At 33.3% G+C, this 13,989-nt stretch overlaps 1 protein-coding gene across 1 annotated transcript in view; it reads left to right on the top strand.

The window, feature by feature from the left end:
• The window catches only part of PARP8 (poly(ADP-ribose) polymerase family member 8), a 234,471-nt gene that overhangs the window by 213,020 nt on the left and 7,462 nt on the right, over positions 1–13,989 (top strand). The window contains exon 25 of the mRNA XM_074206602.1: positions 3,775–3,859. Within this exon, the coding sequence (XP_074062703.1) occupies positions 3,775–3,859 (85 nt within the window). The remainder of the gene's footprint in view (positions 1–3,774; positions 3,860–13,989) is intronic.

Genomic DNA, 13,989 nt, shown 5'->3' with positions numbered 1-13,989 from the left:
CTTATCCATTCAACTACTTTTTAAATAACATTACTTTTTAGAATTTTCTTTTTTTTAAATCCTGACCTTTTTATTTTTATTTTTTAGGATTTTTTTATTTTATTTATTACAATAATCTAGTTGTGGGAGTAAACATAAATCTTTCTCCTTCCCAAAAGGATGAGAAACTTTAAGAATATTGAGAGAGGAAACAAAAGTGTTCTTAAATCTGTGTTCAGATTCCAATGACTCTGTCTCTGGGATATGTTGCCTTTCCCATCACAGCCATCAAAGAAGTTGCTTCAATATTTTTCCCATAGTTGCTATTATTACCTATATTTCCCTCCACTTTATTCCTTACCACTCATTTTTTTTTCTATTCTCTCTCTCTCTCTCTCTCTCTCTCTCTCTCTCTCTCTCCTTTCATCCTGTCCCTGTCCAGAAGTGTGTTGTATCTGGGTACTTTCTCCCATGATCTACCGTTTCCTCTACCACCTACTTTCCCCTTCCCTCCCCCAGTTCCCCCTCCCAGTACTTCTCTCTTCCTCCCAGTATTTTCCTTTATTACCTATTGACTCCATCTTTTTACTATATTATACCATTACATTCAGCTCTTTCCTGTGCCTTGTCTATATGTGCTCTTTCTAACAACTCTTATAAATGAGAAAGTTCCTATGAGTTATCAGTATCTCTTCTTCCCATGCAGGAATACAAGCAGTTCAACATCATTAAATTCCTCATAGTTAGTCCTTCTCATCTGCCCTCTTTATGGTTCACCTGAGTCCTGTACTTGGAGATCAAACTTTCTGTTCAGTTCTGGTTGTTTCAGTAGGAAAGTTTGAAAGTCCCTTGTTTCATTGGAAGTCCATCTTTTCCCCTGAAAGGGAATGTTTGTTTTATTGCGTAGTTGATTCTTGGTTGTAAATCAAGATCTTTTGCCTTCCAGAATATCATATTCCAAGCCCTACAAGCCCTTAATGTAGATGTTGCCAGATCCTTGTAATCCTGACTATAGAGCCACAGTAGTTGAATTGTTTGTTTCTGGCTGCTTTTAGTATTTTCTCTTTGACTTGGGAGTTTTGAAATTTGTAATATTCCTGGAAGTTTCATTTTTAGAATCTCTTTCAGGAGGTGACCAGTGAATTCCCTCAATTTCTATTTTACCCTCTGCTTCTAGGATCTCAGGGCAATTTTGCTGTATTATTTCTTGAAAAATGAAGTCTAGGCTCTTTTCCTGGTCATGACTTTCAGGTAGCCCAATAATTTTTAAATTATGTCTTCTGGATCTGTTTTCAAGGTCAGTTGTCTTTCCAATGAGATATTTCACATTTTCTTCTAATTTGGGGGGGTACAGTTTTATTTTTTGCCTGAGTTCCCACAAAATCAATAGCTTCTTTAGTTCCATTCTGTATTTGAAGGAGGTATTTTCTCCAGAGAGCTTTTTTTAAAATCTTTTTCCAGCTGGCCAATTCTGCTTTTTAAGGCATTCTTCTCCTCATTTGCCTTCTGGGTTGTTTTTTCCACTTGGATAAACTGGTTTTTAAGATATTATTTTCTTCATTTTTTTGTATCTCTCACCAACTTACTGACTTGGTTTTCATGATTTCTCTGCATCTCTCTTATTTCTCCTCTCAATTTTTCTTCTACCTGCCTTAATTGCTTTTCAAAGTCTTTTTTTGAGCTCATCTATAACCTGACACCATTTTCTATTTCTCTTGGAGGTTTTGGGTATAGAAGCTTCAATTTGTCATCTGAGTATGTATTTTGGTCCTTCATAATTTTTTCGATGGTCTGATTCTTTTTTTCCTGCTGTTTTCTCATTTCCTTGGCCTATTACTGTTTTACCATACTTCCAAGGCTTTGGGGGGTGGGGCTGTAACACCCCACAGGAACCTTAATTCCTCCAAGGTCTTATGCAAGGTTCTGACTGTTTTCAGGTCCGCCCCTCTGCCCTGGAGCTGTGAGGAGGGTCTCTGCTCAGCTTTGGTGGTGTGCTGGGGGCCCAGACTGCAACCTGGATCTGAATGGGGGCAAACAGCAGAGTTCTACTCCAGGGAGAACAGAGAGCCCTTTGCAGTCTCCCCTGACTTCCTTACCATCTATGGGCTGAGAGCTGTGGACATGCTGGGTGGCTCTGTGGCCTCCTGCTACAGGTTCTCACCACAGGGCTCCTCTGAGACCTGCGCTCCACTCTGCACTCACTCTAGTACAACAGAGTTCTCTCACCACCCCTTCCAGCTGTCCCTGATGATTAAACCACCTCCTCTGCCATGTACTCAGGTGCCTGGCCCGGCTGCGCTGCACTACTCTGCGCCTTCTTCTAAGTTGTCTTGGACTGGGAAATTGTATCACTCAGTCTTTCTGTTGGGTTATGCCCCTCTATATTTTGGCTAGAGTTATAATTTGATGGCTTTTGGAGTTTTTTGGGGAATGAGTTCCCAGGAATTATTGCCTTCATGCTGCCATCTTGGCTCTGTCCCTAAATCCTAGAATTCTCTTTTTTCAGGACTTATTTTAAGTATTACTTTTTCCATAAAGCCTTCCTCTGTTGTACTCACCCTGCAAATTTTCTTATAACTTTTTATATCTTTCTTTGTCCTGGTTATGGTCAATATTGTTTGATAATTATGTTCCCTGTTATAAGACTGTTATCTTCTTGAAAGTAGAGAACAATCTTAGATTTCTTAAATGTCTTTTTAATAAGATAGTAAGGCCTAATATATAATACCTCTCCCCATCCCTTCTTTCCTCTCATCTTTTCTCTTCTCTTTCTTCCCAAATAATAATTGTAAAGGTTTTATTTTAGAATTCAATTCAAATGTTCATATGTTTATATATGTACACATATGTGTATGTTTGTTTATACAAGAAACATTGAGGAATTGTAAAAGTATTTTGAGAATAAGGATAGATTTAGGTATTGTGTTTCCATATTCTATTTTTTCTATTTTATTTGTGCATTATATACTCACATCTTAAAATGACACATATTTGGAATAAAAAAATAAGAATTTAGAAAAGTCTGTTTTTATTCTTGGCAAGTATTTTCCAAAAATAATTATACTTTTCTAAAAGTGGAATGATTGTCTCTTTGTATAGATGCCAACCTAGTCCTTCAGATGTTATTCACTGTGTTATGTTAAAATAAGCCAGAAAATATGTGGTAATATTATTAGATTTGATAACATTTGTTGATACAATGAGAAACCATTAGACTTTCATTTAAATTGTCTCCTGACATATACCCCCACCCTCCAGAAATTAAAAATTTAGAACTGGAAATAACTTTAGACATTATTTAGCTCAATTCTCTCATTTTAAGAGCAGTTTATGGGTATGGATCAAAAACTTAAGAATCGAAAAAAAATGGATAGCAACTGATCTTTTACTCATTAGTTCATTCTGTAAATATCTTGAATACAGAACTTGCTCCTGGTGATAAAAGACTTGATTCCTGTTTTTCAATGCAATTCTTCATCCCAGAGTGCTGCTGAAATGAAGACTTTTTCCATTATGTATTCTTTTTAAAAATTTTTTGTTGTTGCAAGGCAATAGGGTTAAGTGACTTGCCCAAGGTCACACAACTAGATAATTTTAAGTGTCTGAGACTGGATTTGAACTCAGGTCCTCCTGACTTGAGGACTGGTGCTCTATCCCCTTGCCACCTAGCTATCCCCATTATATATTTTTTCATTAGGATTTTTCTAGGATGTAGAAGTAAATTCACAGATTGATTCATTTAGAGAAAAATTGTGCCCTCATTTCATGTGTCTAATGTGTTATATTTCATGACAGTAATAACATCACCAGATCTGCACAAGCATGGAGAGATTTGGGTTGTTCCAAACACTGATCACGTCTGTACCAGATTCTTCTTTGTGTAAGTAACCATTTTTTTTCTCATTTTGTTAAAAGAAAGTGTACATGTTTGGAAATGTGTGTGTGTGTGTGTGTGTGTGTGTGTGTGTGTGTGTGTGTGTGTGTGTTTTCAAGACATTTTTGCTTAACTCCTTAGGAAAGCAAAATAGATAAAATGTTTTAGTTTACCACCAGCATATTATTTTCCTCATTTGAAGAGGGAAATACTACAGCAACAATATGGTAATATTAACAATTTAGAGGACTGAAGAAAAACCACATATAAAACTTGACTAACACATTTTAATATCAAAGCAGTAAATTAAAAAAAATGAAATCTTTTCAAATAATTTTTCATGAGTTTTTACTCTTTTTCCCTATACTTATTTTATGTTTGGTTCACGTTAGACTTTGGAGTTCACCCTGTTGTTAACAGTTGAGGGGCAGCAATGTACCATGGAAAAATCATTAGCCCCCAGTTCAGAGAACCTATTTTCAAATACCACTTTTGACTCTGCTTGTTTTACCTTGGATAAGTCATTTACCCTCCATGGATCAGCTGAAAAATGAAGGGCTGGAGCAAATGATCACTAAGGTCTATCAGTCAGTCACCAAGTATTTAGTAAGCACCATAATTACCGGGCATTAAGTCCCTTCTGGTTCTCAGTTTGTTAGCTTAGTTCCTATGATCTACTTTTCAGTTGACATAGCCTGTTTTATCTTTAGCATTTAGTATGAGTTATTCCTAGCCCTCTCCATTAAAGGTGAAACACAAAGGATGTTTTTTTCTCAACTATCCAAAGATGTATGCATGCAGACATACACACACACACACACACAAAAAAAATTATGAATAACATTTCTTGTTCAGAATTGGCAGCTTGGTTTTCCATAAGGAAGCTACAGTCACTAAGATAATAATATTGAACAAGCCAAAGTGATGTCTAGACAACAAATTTTAAAGTTCTCTCTTGATTGAAATTATATTAGACATTTTTCTGGAATTCATTCCAATTCATTTCAGAAACTATTCATTAATTCTGAAAACGCTGATAATGAGTTTTGTTGATTACCGAATACTCATGTTTCCAAGACTTCTTATTTGTTTTCTTCTCTGAAATAACTAAAAAAATTTCCCATTGGTAGAAAATGTGCTGTAGAGTAGAAGTCAAGACATACCTAGCCCACTTGGTCCAGTACTCAGCATAGTGTAAGACATATAATAGACCCTTAAGTAATACTAAGCAAATGGGAATGAACAGTGACTTGTGAGTTTCATATCAAGAATCTTGGTACTGTTTCAAGAACTCTCCTGTTTTGGGTCACCAAATAGTCTTCAAGATACATTACTTTAAAATTATAATTTTCAATTTTTTATTAAAACAAATGAAATTGCATTCTTTTCATAATTCCAAATTGCTTTCCAGAAAGGTTAGAGCAGTTCACAACTCCACCAACAATGCATTAGTGTCCCAGTTTTCCCATATCCCTTCCAGTATTGATCATTTTCTTTTTCAGTCATTTTAGCCTTTCTGATAAGTGTGAGGTGGTACCTCAGAGTTGTTTTAATTTGCATTTCTCTAATCTAAACATTTTCATATGACTATAGATAGCTTTAATTTCTCCATCTGAAAATTACTTATTCATATTCTTGGACTATCATTATCTTACAAATTTGACTCAGTTTTCTATATATTTTAGAAACGAATGATAAAGGACTCACAATCTAAAATTTATAAGTTAAATTTATAAGAATACGAGTCATTCTTCAGTTGATTATAGAAAAATGCTCCAAATAAATGTTGATTAGAGAAATGCAAATTTCATGTTTCATTTAGCCAGCATTTCTTTTCTTTTCTTTTACATATTCTTCTTTACCTTAAAAGGGGGAAAAAAAGAAAAACAAAGTCCTTGTAACAAATATCTAAAGTCAAGCAAAACAAATTTTCACATTGGTCCTGTTCAAAAATGTGTATTGCATTCTGTATCTTGAATTATTCCTTACAGGATTTTGAATAGCATAGTTAATCATCAGTACTCTGGAATTTGGTTGGTCTTTGCAGTGGTCAGAGTTCTGTGGTTTTTATTGAGGAAGTCATCTCCTTGTATGGAAGGAGCTTACATTCTTTTTTGTTTTTTAAAATATTTTATTTATTTATTTTTACAATTACAAGCAATGGTAGTTTTTAACAATCTTTTTTTCTGCAAGGTTTTGAATTTTACATTTTTCTCCCTCCCTTCTCTCCCCACCTCTCTGCGAGAGAAAGCAATCTGATTTAGGCTCCACATTTATAACCATGCTTAACATAGATTCATATTGATCATGTTATGAGAGAAGAATCAAATTCAAACAGAAGAAAGAAAATGTTAGAGAGGAAAAAAATGACATAAAACATGACAGCTTTGAAAAATTGAAGATAAGCTTTGGTCTTCATTTAAACTCTACAGTTCCTTCTCTGGATATGGATGATATTTTCCATCACAAGTCTTTTAAAATTGTCTTTGTCGTACTGCTGAAATAAACAAGTCCATCATAATTGATCAAATCACCCCATGCTGTTGTTAGTGTGTATAATGTTCTGGTTCTGCTCATTTCATTCCACATCAATTCATGCAAATCTTTCCAGGCTTTTCTGAAATCCTGTCCCTCAAAATTTCATACAGAACAATAGTGTTCCATCACATACATATACCACAATTTATTTAACCATTCCCCAATTGATAGGCTTCCCCTGAATTTCCAATTCTTTGCCATTACAAGAAGAACTGCTATGAATATTTTTGTACATATGGGATTTTTATCCTTTTTTCATGATCTCTTCAGGATACAAACTCAGTGCTATTGCTAGATCAAGGGGTATATACACAGTGTTACTGCCATTTGAGTAGGAACTGACATTCTCCTGGGAAAGACAATACTCATAAGGAAATTGTGCCCAGGGAAGGGAGCTCAACTCTGTTAAATCTCAAAAATGTTGAGCAAAATCATGAAGAAATTAGCTATCATTCTTTTTCCAGAGACAATGGAAGTATCAATTTCTTAAAGCAAGAATTGGAAACCTACAACATAGGATGGAAAAGATTCAAATTGGATGGTTGAGAAGCAATAAGGCAGGGAAATGAGTGGGGAGAAAAAAGAGCTGTTTACTTCCAGGGAATACAGAGTCACTTGACTTTTCTAAGACTTGGCTCCTGATGGAGAAACAGCTCAGCAAATTTCTATGACTTGACTAAACGTTTCTTGAAATTGAATCAGGAATATATTAATACAAATCTTGTTAAATGACAGAAAATCTACCCTATTTATTTTTTAAAGATTCAGAAATGCTGTTCAGTTATTTATTAGTTCTTCTCTAAATATTAGAATCATAGAATTTAAGAGATGCCTCATCTACTATCTAGTCCAAAGATCCTCAATTTTCTTTTTTGTCATGGTCGTTTTCACAATCTGATATGTCTATTGTTCATTCTTTACTCAGAATAATATTTTTAAATAGCTGAAATAAAATATTTTACAAAGGAAATGAATTCTATTGAATTGAAATAGTTATTAAAATTTCAAAAATTTTTTAAAAAAGGTTCATGAATGTCAAATTAAGAATTCCTGATTTCCAGTCCTTTCCCAAAATGAATCTTAACTTTAAAATAACCAACAGTTGATCATTTGCTCTTAGTTGAAAACTTCCAGTGAGGGAAAATTCATCTATGCCATGAGACATTACATTATTTTTATGGTAGTAAGTAGGGGACATTATATTGAAACTCATTGAAGGCATTTTTTGGGGGACTAACAAAATGTGACCAAGCTTATTTACTTAATCATCTCTAGTAATAATTCATAGATATGAGTCTTAAGCCCTAAATATATCTCTCTCCTGAGGTTTAGTATCATAATTCTGTATGCATTTTAAATATTTCCCTCCTGAATGAGCCTGTCATTCCAAATGCTGCCTTGTCTAAAATGATTCTATCATCTTCATCTCTAAATCAGATACTTCTTAAAATATCCTCATTTTAAAATTGTAGATGCTACCATTCTCCCCAAATATTAATCTTAAAATATTCCCATTATGTTACTACTACAACCTTTTATTTCAAAGATCATAGATTTACATGGGGAAGGAACCTATCAGGGCCTATCTTGTCCAGTTGCCTCATTTTGCAGATGAGAAAGCTGATACTTAGAGAAACTAAGTGAATTTCCTGAGACCTCATAGCTAATAAATGTCTTGTCTTTTTATCTAATCCAGTATTGCACATCAGTATCATATTTATCTTAATGCACTACTTTGATTATCATTTTCTGATATAGTCTAAACTTTCAGAAAATTTGCATGTCCCCCTCTAATTTAAACTAGACCAGCTACCCAAATTTGTTCCCAGACAATTTATCCACTTTGTTTAAACTATACTTACTATTATACTTCCTAATTTTTTCTTACTTTGACTCTCAAAATTCTCTATTCCTGCCAAAATATGATCAGAGACTCAATAAAAATACTTTTTTAAATCCTTGAAATAGTCCCTGATTATCATAGCTGTACATGATCTTTAACTCTTCTGAATTACTATAGTACATACTTATACAACTCCCATAGCACTTACTATGTATGTCATGATTAGCATTATTGGGGAAATTATAAATTCTTGGCAAAAATTATATCACATACTTTTTTCCTATCACACAATGCTTTTCATAGAGTAAAGCAGTTCATAAATGTTTGTTGAATAAAAAATAAAGATTTTTTCTGGTGTGATGTAAACTCTAATAGTTTACTAACCTAGAAAGGCCTCAAAAATGGAACTAGTCACAGACTTTATCTGCTTTGCAAAGAACAACTTTGCTTCTAGCTAAGGAAATTAGTATAAATCGTATAGTAGGTGTTGTATTTTGTTTGAATATGATCAACTATAAAATATATTAGAAGGTTCTTCAGTTCGTTGCTGCCATCCACTTTTCCATCCAGATGGCAAAGTAGTGAAAAAGTTGGTACCTAAGACTGGGGGAGGGGCAGAAAGCAGGTTTTGCTTCTACTAAATGAAGGGTGCTTTGTTTACAGACAGGAATGAAAGAAGTGACAAAGTTGGTCATGTGTACTCAAATGCTTACCAAACGAACCTTTCCTGAGATATTTTGGTATCTTATCTCCAAGTGAGTTAAGCAGAGAGACCACCATGGATGTCAATATCATTTATGTACTAATATATTTTACATTTTGAACTTTAAAATAAAATTTTATGAAGAACTTTTAAAATATCCTCCACCTGAGTGAACACATATTGTCAAAATATTTCAATGTGAAGTTTGGCACAAAGTACTTTAATGAAGCCTCTAATTAAAAATATAAGGATAGAAATAAAAAAATGCAAGCTGAGGGACCAAAGATGCATAGACTGATGCCTATAAACTAAGAAGATTTTCATCAAACTATGTAACCTAGCCTATTGACCATTTGGAGTCAGTTTCAATAATAGAATCAATTAAGAAGGGTAAAAATTACAATTTATGTATAGCAACTAGAGCCTACCCATTTTTTAAAAACTGTAGAACCACCTCCTCCAAAAGAGAAATAAAAAAAAAACCATGAAAACAGCTATCACCGATTTCTTAGTGAAATATGTTTTATGAAAATCAATCAGGACAAGGAGGAAGAAACTGTCCCATAGATTAACACTTGATCAAGCAGAGATAAAACAAGTAAACTTTTTATCAAGTAGAGTAATATAGCTTTTATAAATCATTATGGAGGTCAGTGAAAGGAAAATATAAGCCTTCCAATACAGCAAAAAGCAGTTAAGTGGAAAACAAGTTTGAAGTGAATCTTGCTAAATCATGTTATCAGTCCCAAAAGCAACAGAAAGTGAATTTCAAATTCAAAGGACAAGATATATATATATATATATATATATATATATATATATATATATATGAAAGCAGCATTTCTATAGTCAGCTATGCTCATTAATGACTGATAATCGAACCAGTTCAATGTCTGAATGCCATGTCAGGAATGCCAATGGCATTTTAAAAAATAAATCTAGGAAAAATGACTGAACCTAATCAAATACATACAGAAAAAAATGTCCACACTATGGGTGACAGTTATAAAGTATTAAGTAATGATTAAAGCATTAAGGAATGATTATAAAAGCAACTTAAAGAGATATATTAAGTTCTGCTATAAGTTATTTCATAAATAGAACTTTTTTCAACATAGCTGATATATTAGGTAATATTTTGATTGTAACACAAAATTTGAGTTTGCTTATACTCATTTTCTTCAGCAAGAAATAGTGAGAGAGTACAGAAATCCCCCAACTTTCATAATAACTCAGAAGCTACTCATTTAGGATGCCATTTCCAAAAGCAAACTTCAGGACTTTTTTCAAGATACAGTGACATATTTTGTCTAATGATGCAGTAGAAACTGCGGATGAATGAAGGTTACTCATACCCTTCCTCTTCTCCCACCTTTTGACATAGCTTGGACCTCATAGTTAAAATCCACAAAGGCAACTCTTCCCAGGGCAGTTAGGTGGTGCAGTGGATAGAGCACTGGCCCTGGAGTCAAGAAGATCAGAATTTAAATTCGGCCCCAGACGCTTAATAATTACCTTGTGCAAGTCACTCCATTGCCTTGCAAAAACAACAAAAAAAAAAAAACCAACCAAACAAAACAAAAACACAAAAGGCAATTCTTCCAGTCTATAGTGTAAGGAAATTAGGCACAGGTTAAGCTGTAGCCCAATGTAAACTGCCATTATTTGAGTATTTATAAGTATATAAATTTTGTTTGTTTTTATTAGTGCCTATCTTTTTAATGTATCACTGATAAAGTTTTTAAGCATTGCTTCCCTAACTCCATTTTCCCCATAATCTTTGTGATTTTTGTTGTGTGATTTTTGCATACTTTTTGTGCATTTTTGCATTTTGCATTTTGCACTTTTGGGCAATTCATATTAGTAGACCTGACTGAACTCCAAAAGAATAGAAAATCGTTATAGATGTTAGATCACTATGCTTTATAATTATATTACCTAATACATACTGAATTGAATTGAGTGACACAATTACCTCCAAAAAAATCAAACCAATAACCTAATAAATACTAATCAATAAATACTAATGCTTAGGCTTTGCTTCAGGTTTATTAACTTCTTAAGAGCATTCTACATGTGCATGCAGGGTAATATTGAGAAATAAATGAGGAAAGAACAAGAAAACATTTGCAAACAATTTTCAATAGATTACAACTTCAACTGACCAGGATGTATAAAATATGAGATCTGTTTTTTCCTTTGTTGAATGCAAAATAGGAACATGAGTTAGCAATTCAAAATTCAGCCTTAAAGACACTACTCAAAGTGCAGTGTGCATTTGTGCAGGGTCATAAAGCTTGCCAAGCACTTAATGTGCTTTATCTTCTTTGATCCTTGCATTTGCCTTGAGATAGGTCTTACTGTTTTCCAGTTTTTACAAAAGAAGAAACAGATTCAAGTGACCTACCTAGATTCATGCAATTAACAAATGTCTGTGATAAAATTCAAGCCCTAGTTTGTTTCCAATGCACATATCAAAATCACAGAGAATTTTTATTTTTATTTTTACTTTATACTTTCCTATAAAATAATATAGGAGAAATATAATTATGGAGAAAACTGTATTCACCTATGTGTTCCATAAACACCTAAGATTTGTAGCAGTATTGTGGAGGGTGACTTGTGCAGAGTCCATCTGCAAAGATTGTTCCATTGATTATGAATATATAGAGATGTTGCTAATCACATAAAATATTGTAGTATGAGGATTTACAGTTCTCCAAAAGCTCAGTGAAATTTATAGTCATACAAAAGAATATTAACCCCATACTAAAAATAAAAATTTGTGAAAAAGCACCTATGGCTTAGATTATGAAGAAACATGAACATAAATGAGTAGTCAATCATGATAATCCATTAGGGTATAGGAATCCTAGATTTAGAGCTTAAATTTGTGACCCCCAACAGGTAAAATGGTCAAGTATACTATGAAAGTATTTTTGCCTTTGGACTCATGATGAAACCAACTCTGTCAACTTTCCTTCCCCCTTACCTCCAAAGAAAACATAGAAACCATCCTTTTGTTTAGTCAGAATATTCTTAGATCTTCTGTTTAATTTACAACTTGTATATACTGGTTTCATTTAGTAATATATCATTTTGTTCATTACTTTTCTACCCATTAATTTCACCCTTTGAATTAGCAGCTATTAAATGAGTATTTGTAGATTCTTAAAACAGAGTGTTTTCTACAAACCTTTACTTCCTTCATAGTGATACTTGTCAGGCAGTTAGGTGGTGAAATGAATAGAGCACCCATTCTGGAGTTAGAAGGGCCTGAGTTCAAATGTGACCTCAGAAATTTAATAATTTCCAAGTTATGTGACCTTGGGCAAGTCATTTAACCCCATCTCCTTGCAAAAATAAAAACAAAAACATAGTGATAGTCCCTTGCTCTCTAAATAGTTACCACACACTCAGTTCTTTGGCCCTCATTCCCTCTCCGCAGTCCTATTGGAATTCTCCTAATTGACCTAAGAGTTACTAGTTTCTGCTTTGTAAGCCATCCTCAACAAAACTTCCAATGTGAGATCCCATGCTAGTAGTAATCATTCCCTTGCTAGAGAAACCTTCAGATAAAATATAAATTCTCTTATTTGACATTTAAATCTTTTAAACAATCTAGCTAGTTTCGAAATATCTTTCCAGACTGATTTCATGTAATTTTCCTCCTACCCATCCTCATACCATATTCTAAACAACATATTTATTGTTCCTTGTACACAATTTTTCAGGGAAGCTAGGTAGAACAGTGGAGAGTGCCAAATTGACTTATCTTCTTGATTTCAAATCTGACTTCAGATACTGCTTTCCAACCTCACCCAGCAGAATGTAAACTTCTTGAGATAGACATTTTTTCATTTCTACCTTTGTATACTCAGTACCTGTCATCTACTGTAGTGGGTTCTTAATAAAGAGGATTTTTTGGTTGTTTTTTTTTTTAATTCTCTACTAGAATCTTGGTGATATAAGATCTGAGCTTACTGAAATAAGTCTATTAAAGTAGTAATAAACATCTAAGACAACTATTTTGTGCTATTGTTTATCTTTATTTGAACTCAGCATAGATGAAAAGTAATCACTCCTTTTATGAGGCATTACCAATATCACTGTAATCAGAATAGTACCATTTCTGAATCTCATATCCTGTAAAAAAAATTCTTGACTATTATGAAAGGGGTAAATGATCTGCCTTTGTAATTCACTACATGAAACTTTTAGCAGAAAAGGAGCTGAACAAGGAAGACCTGAGTTGATGTTCAATCTAAATAAAAAAAAATCAATTAAAACTTTTTGTTTTCATTTAAATGTTCAATGAGTGAAAGGCAATATCAAAGAACGGTTTAAGTCATGGAAATAAGAGGCCTTCAACAGAAACCAGTTCTACTGAAAGTAACAAAAGTTTGTGCATTATGTGCATATATTTTATATACACATATATATATATATATACATAATACATATTTATTATATATATGCATATCTTTACTATTTTACATAGATTTGCCACAGCTAAATGTGGGAATATTGATGTTCACTTTACAAATGAAGAAAGACAATGACAAATTTTAAAGCACTTCTGTTTACATTTAAGTTTTTACTTGGTTTGTTTACATAAACTGTTGAGGCTTTATATGAATGCTATTTGCACTTCACAGGTATAGTGACCTCTACAACCAAGACAGAGGTCCTCACATAAAGGAATTTTGTTAAAGGTCTTTACAGAAGAAATTGTGCTCAGTCTAATTAATGGTTTTTTTTCATTATTCTTCCATATTTTTGATATTGTTTTATTTTTAGGAAAAACTTTCAAATTTATATCTAAGAATGAGGACAGATTTATTTTCATGGAGAAAATCTAATTTGGACACTTGTTGACTAAAGGGAATTGTGAAGGGAAAATCCTATTACAGCAGTGTGTTTTGTTCATCAGCTTTATCAAAAATACATAAAACAACTAGTTAATTCACAAAATAAAAGTCTCCCAATTAGAAAGGACCTTTGAGTACTATCGTCAGTATGCTTGACCATTGGTGTTACAGATTCTAGGGG

The sequence above is a fragment of the Macrotis lagotis genome, chromosome X, assembly GCF_037893015.1.
Source record: "Macrotis lagotis isolate mMagLag1 chromosome X, bilby.v1.9.chrom.fasta, whole genome shotgun sequence".
Lineage (NCBI taxonomy): Eukaryota > Metazoa > Chordata > Mammalia > Peramelemorphia > Peramelidae > Macrotis > Macrotis lagotis.
Note: the sequence above shows the minus strand (reverse complement) of the source record. Positions and strands in the feature narration are given on the sequence as shown.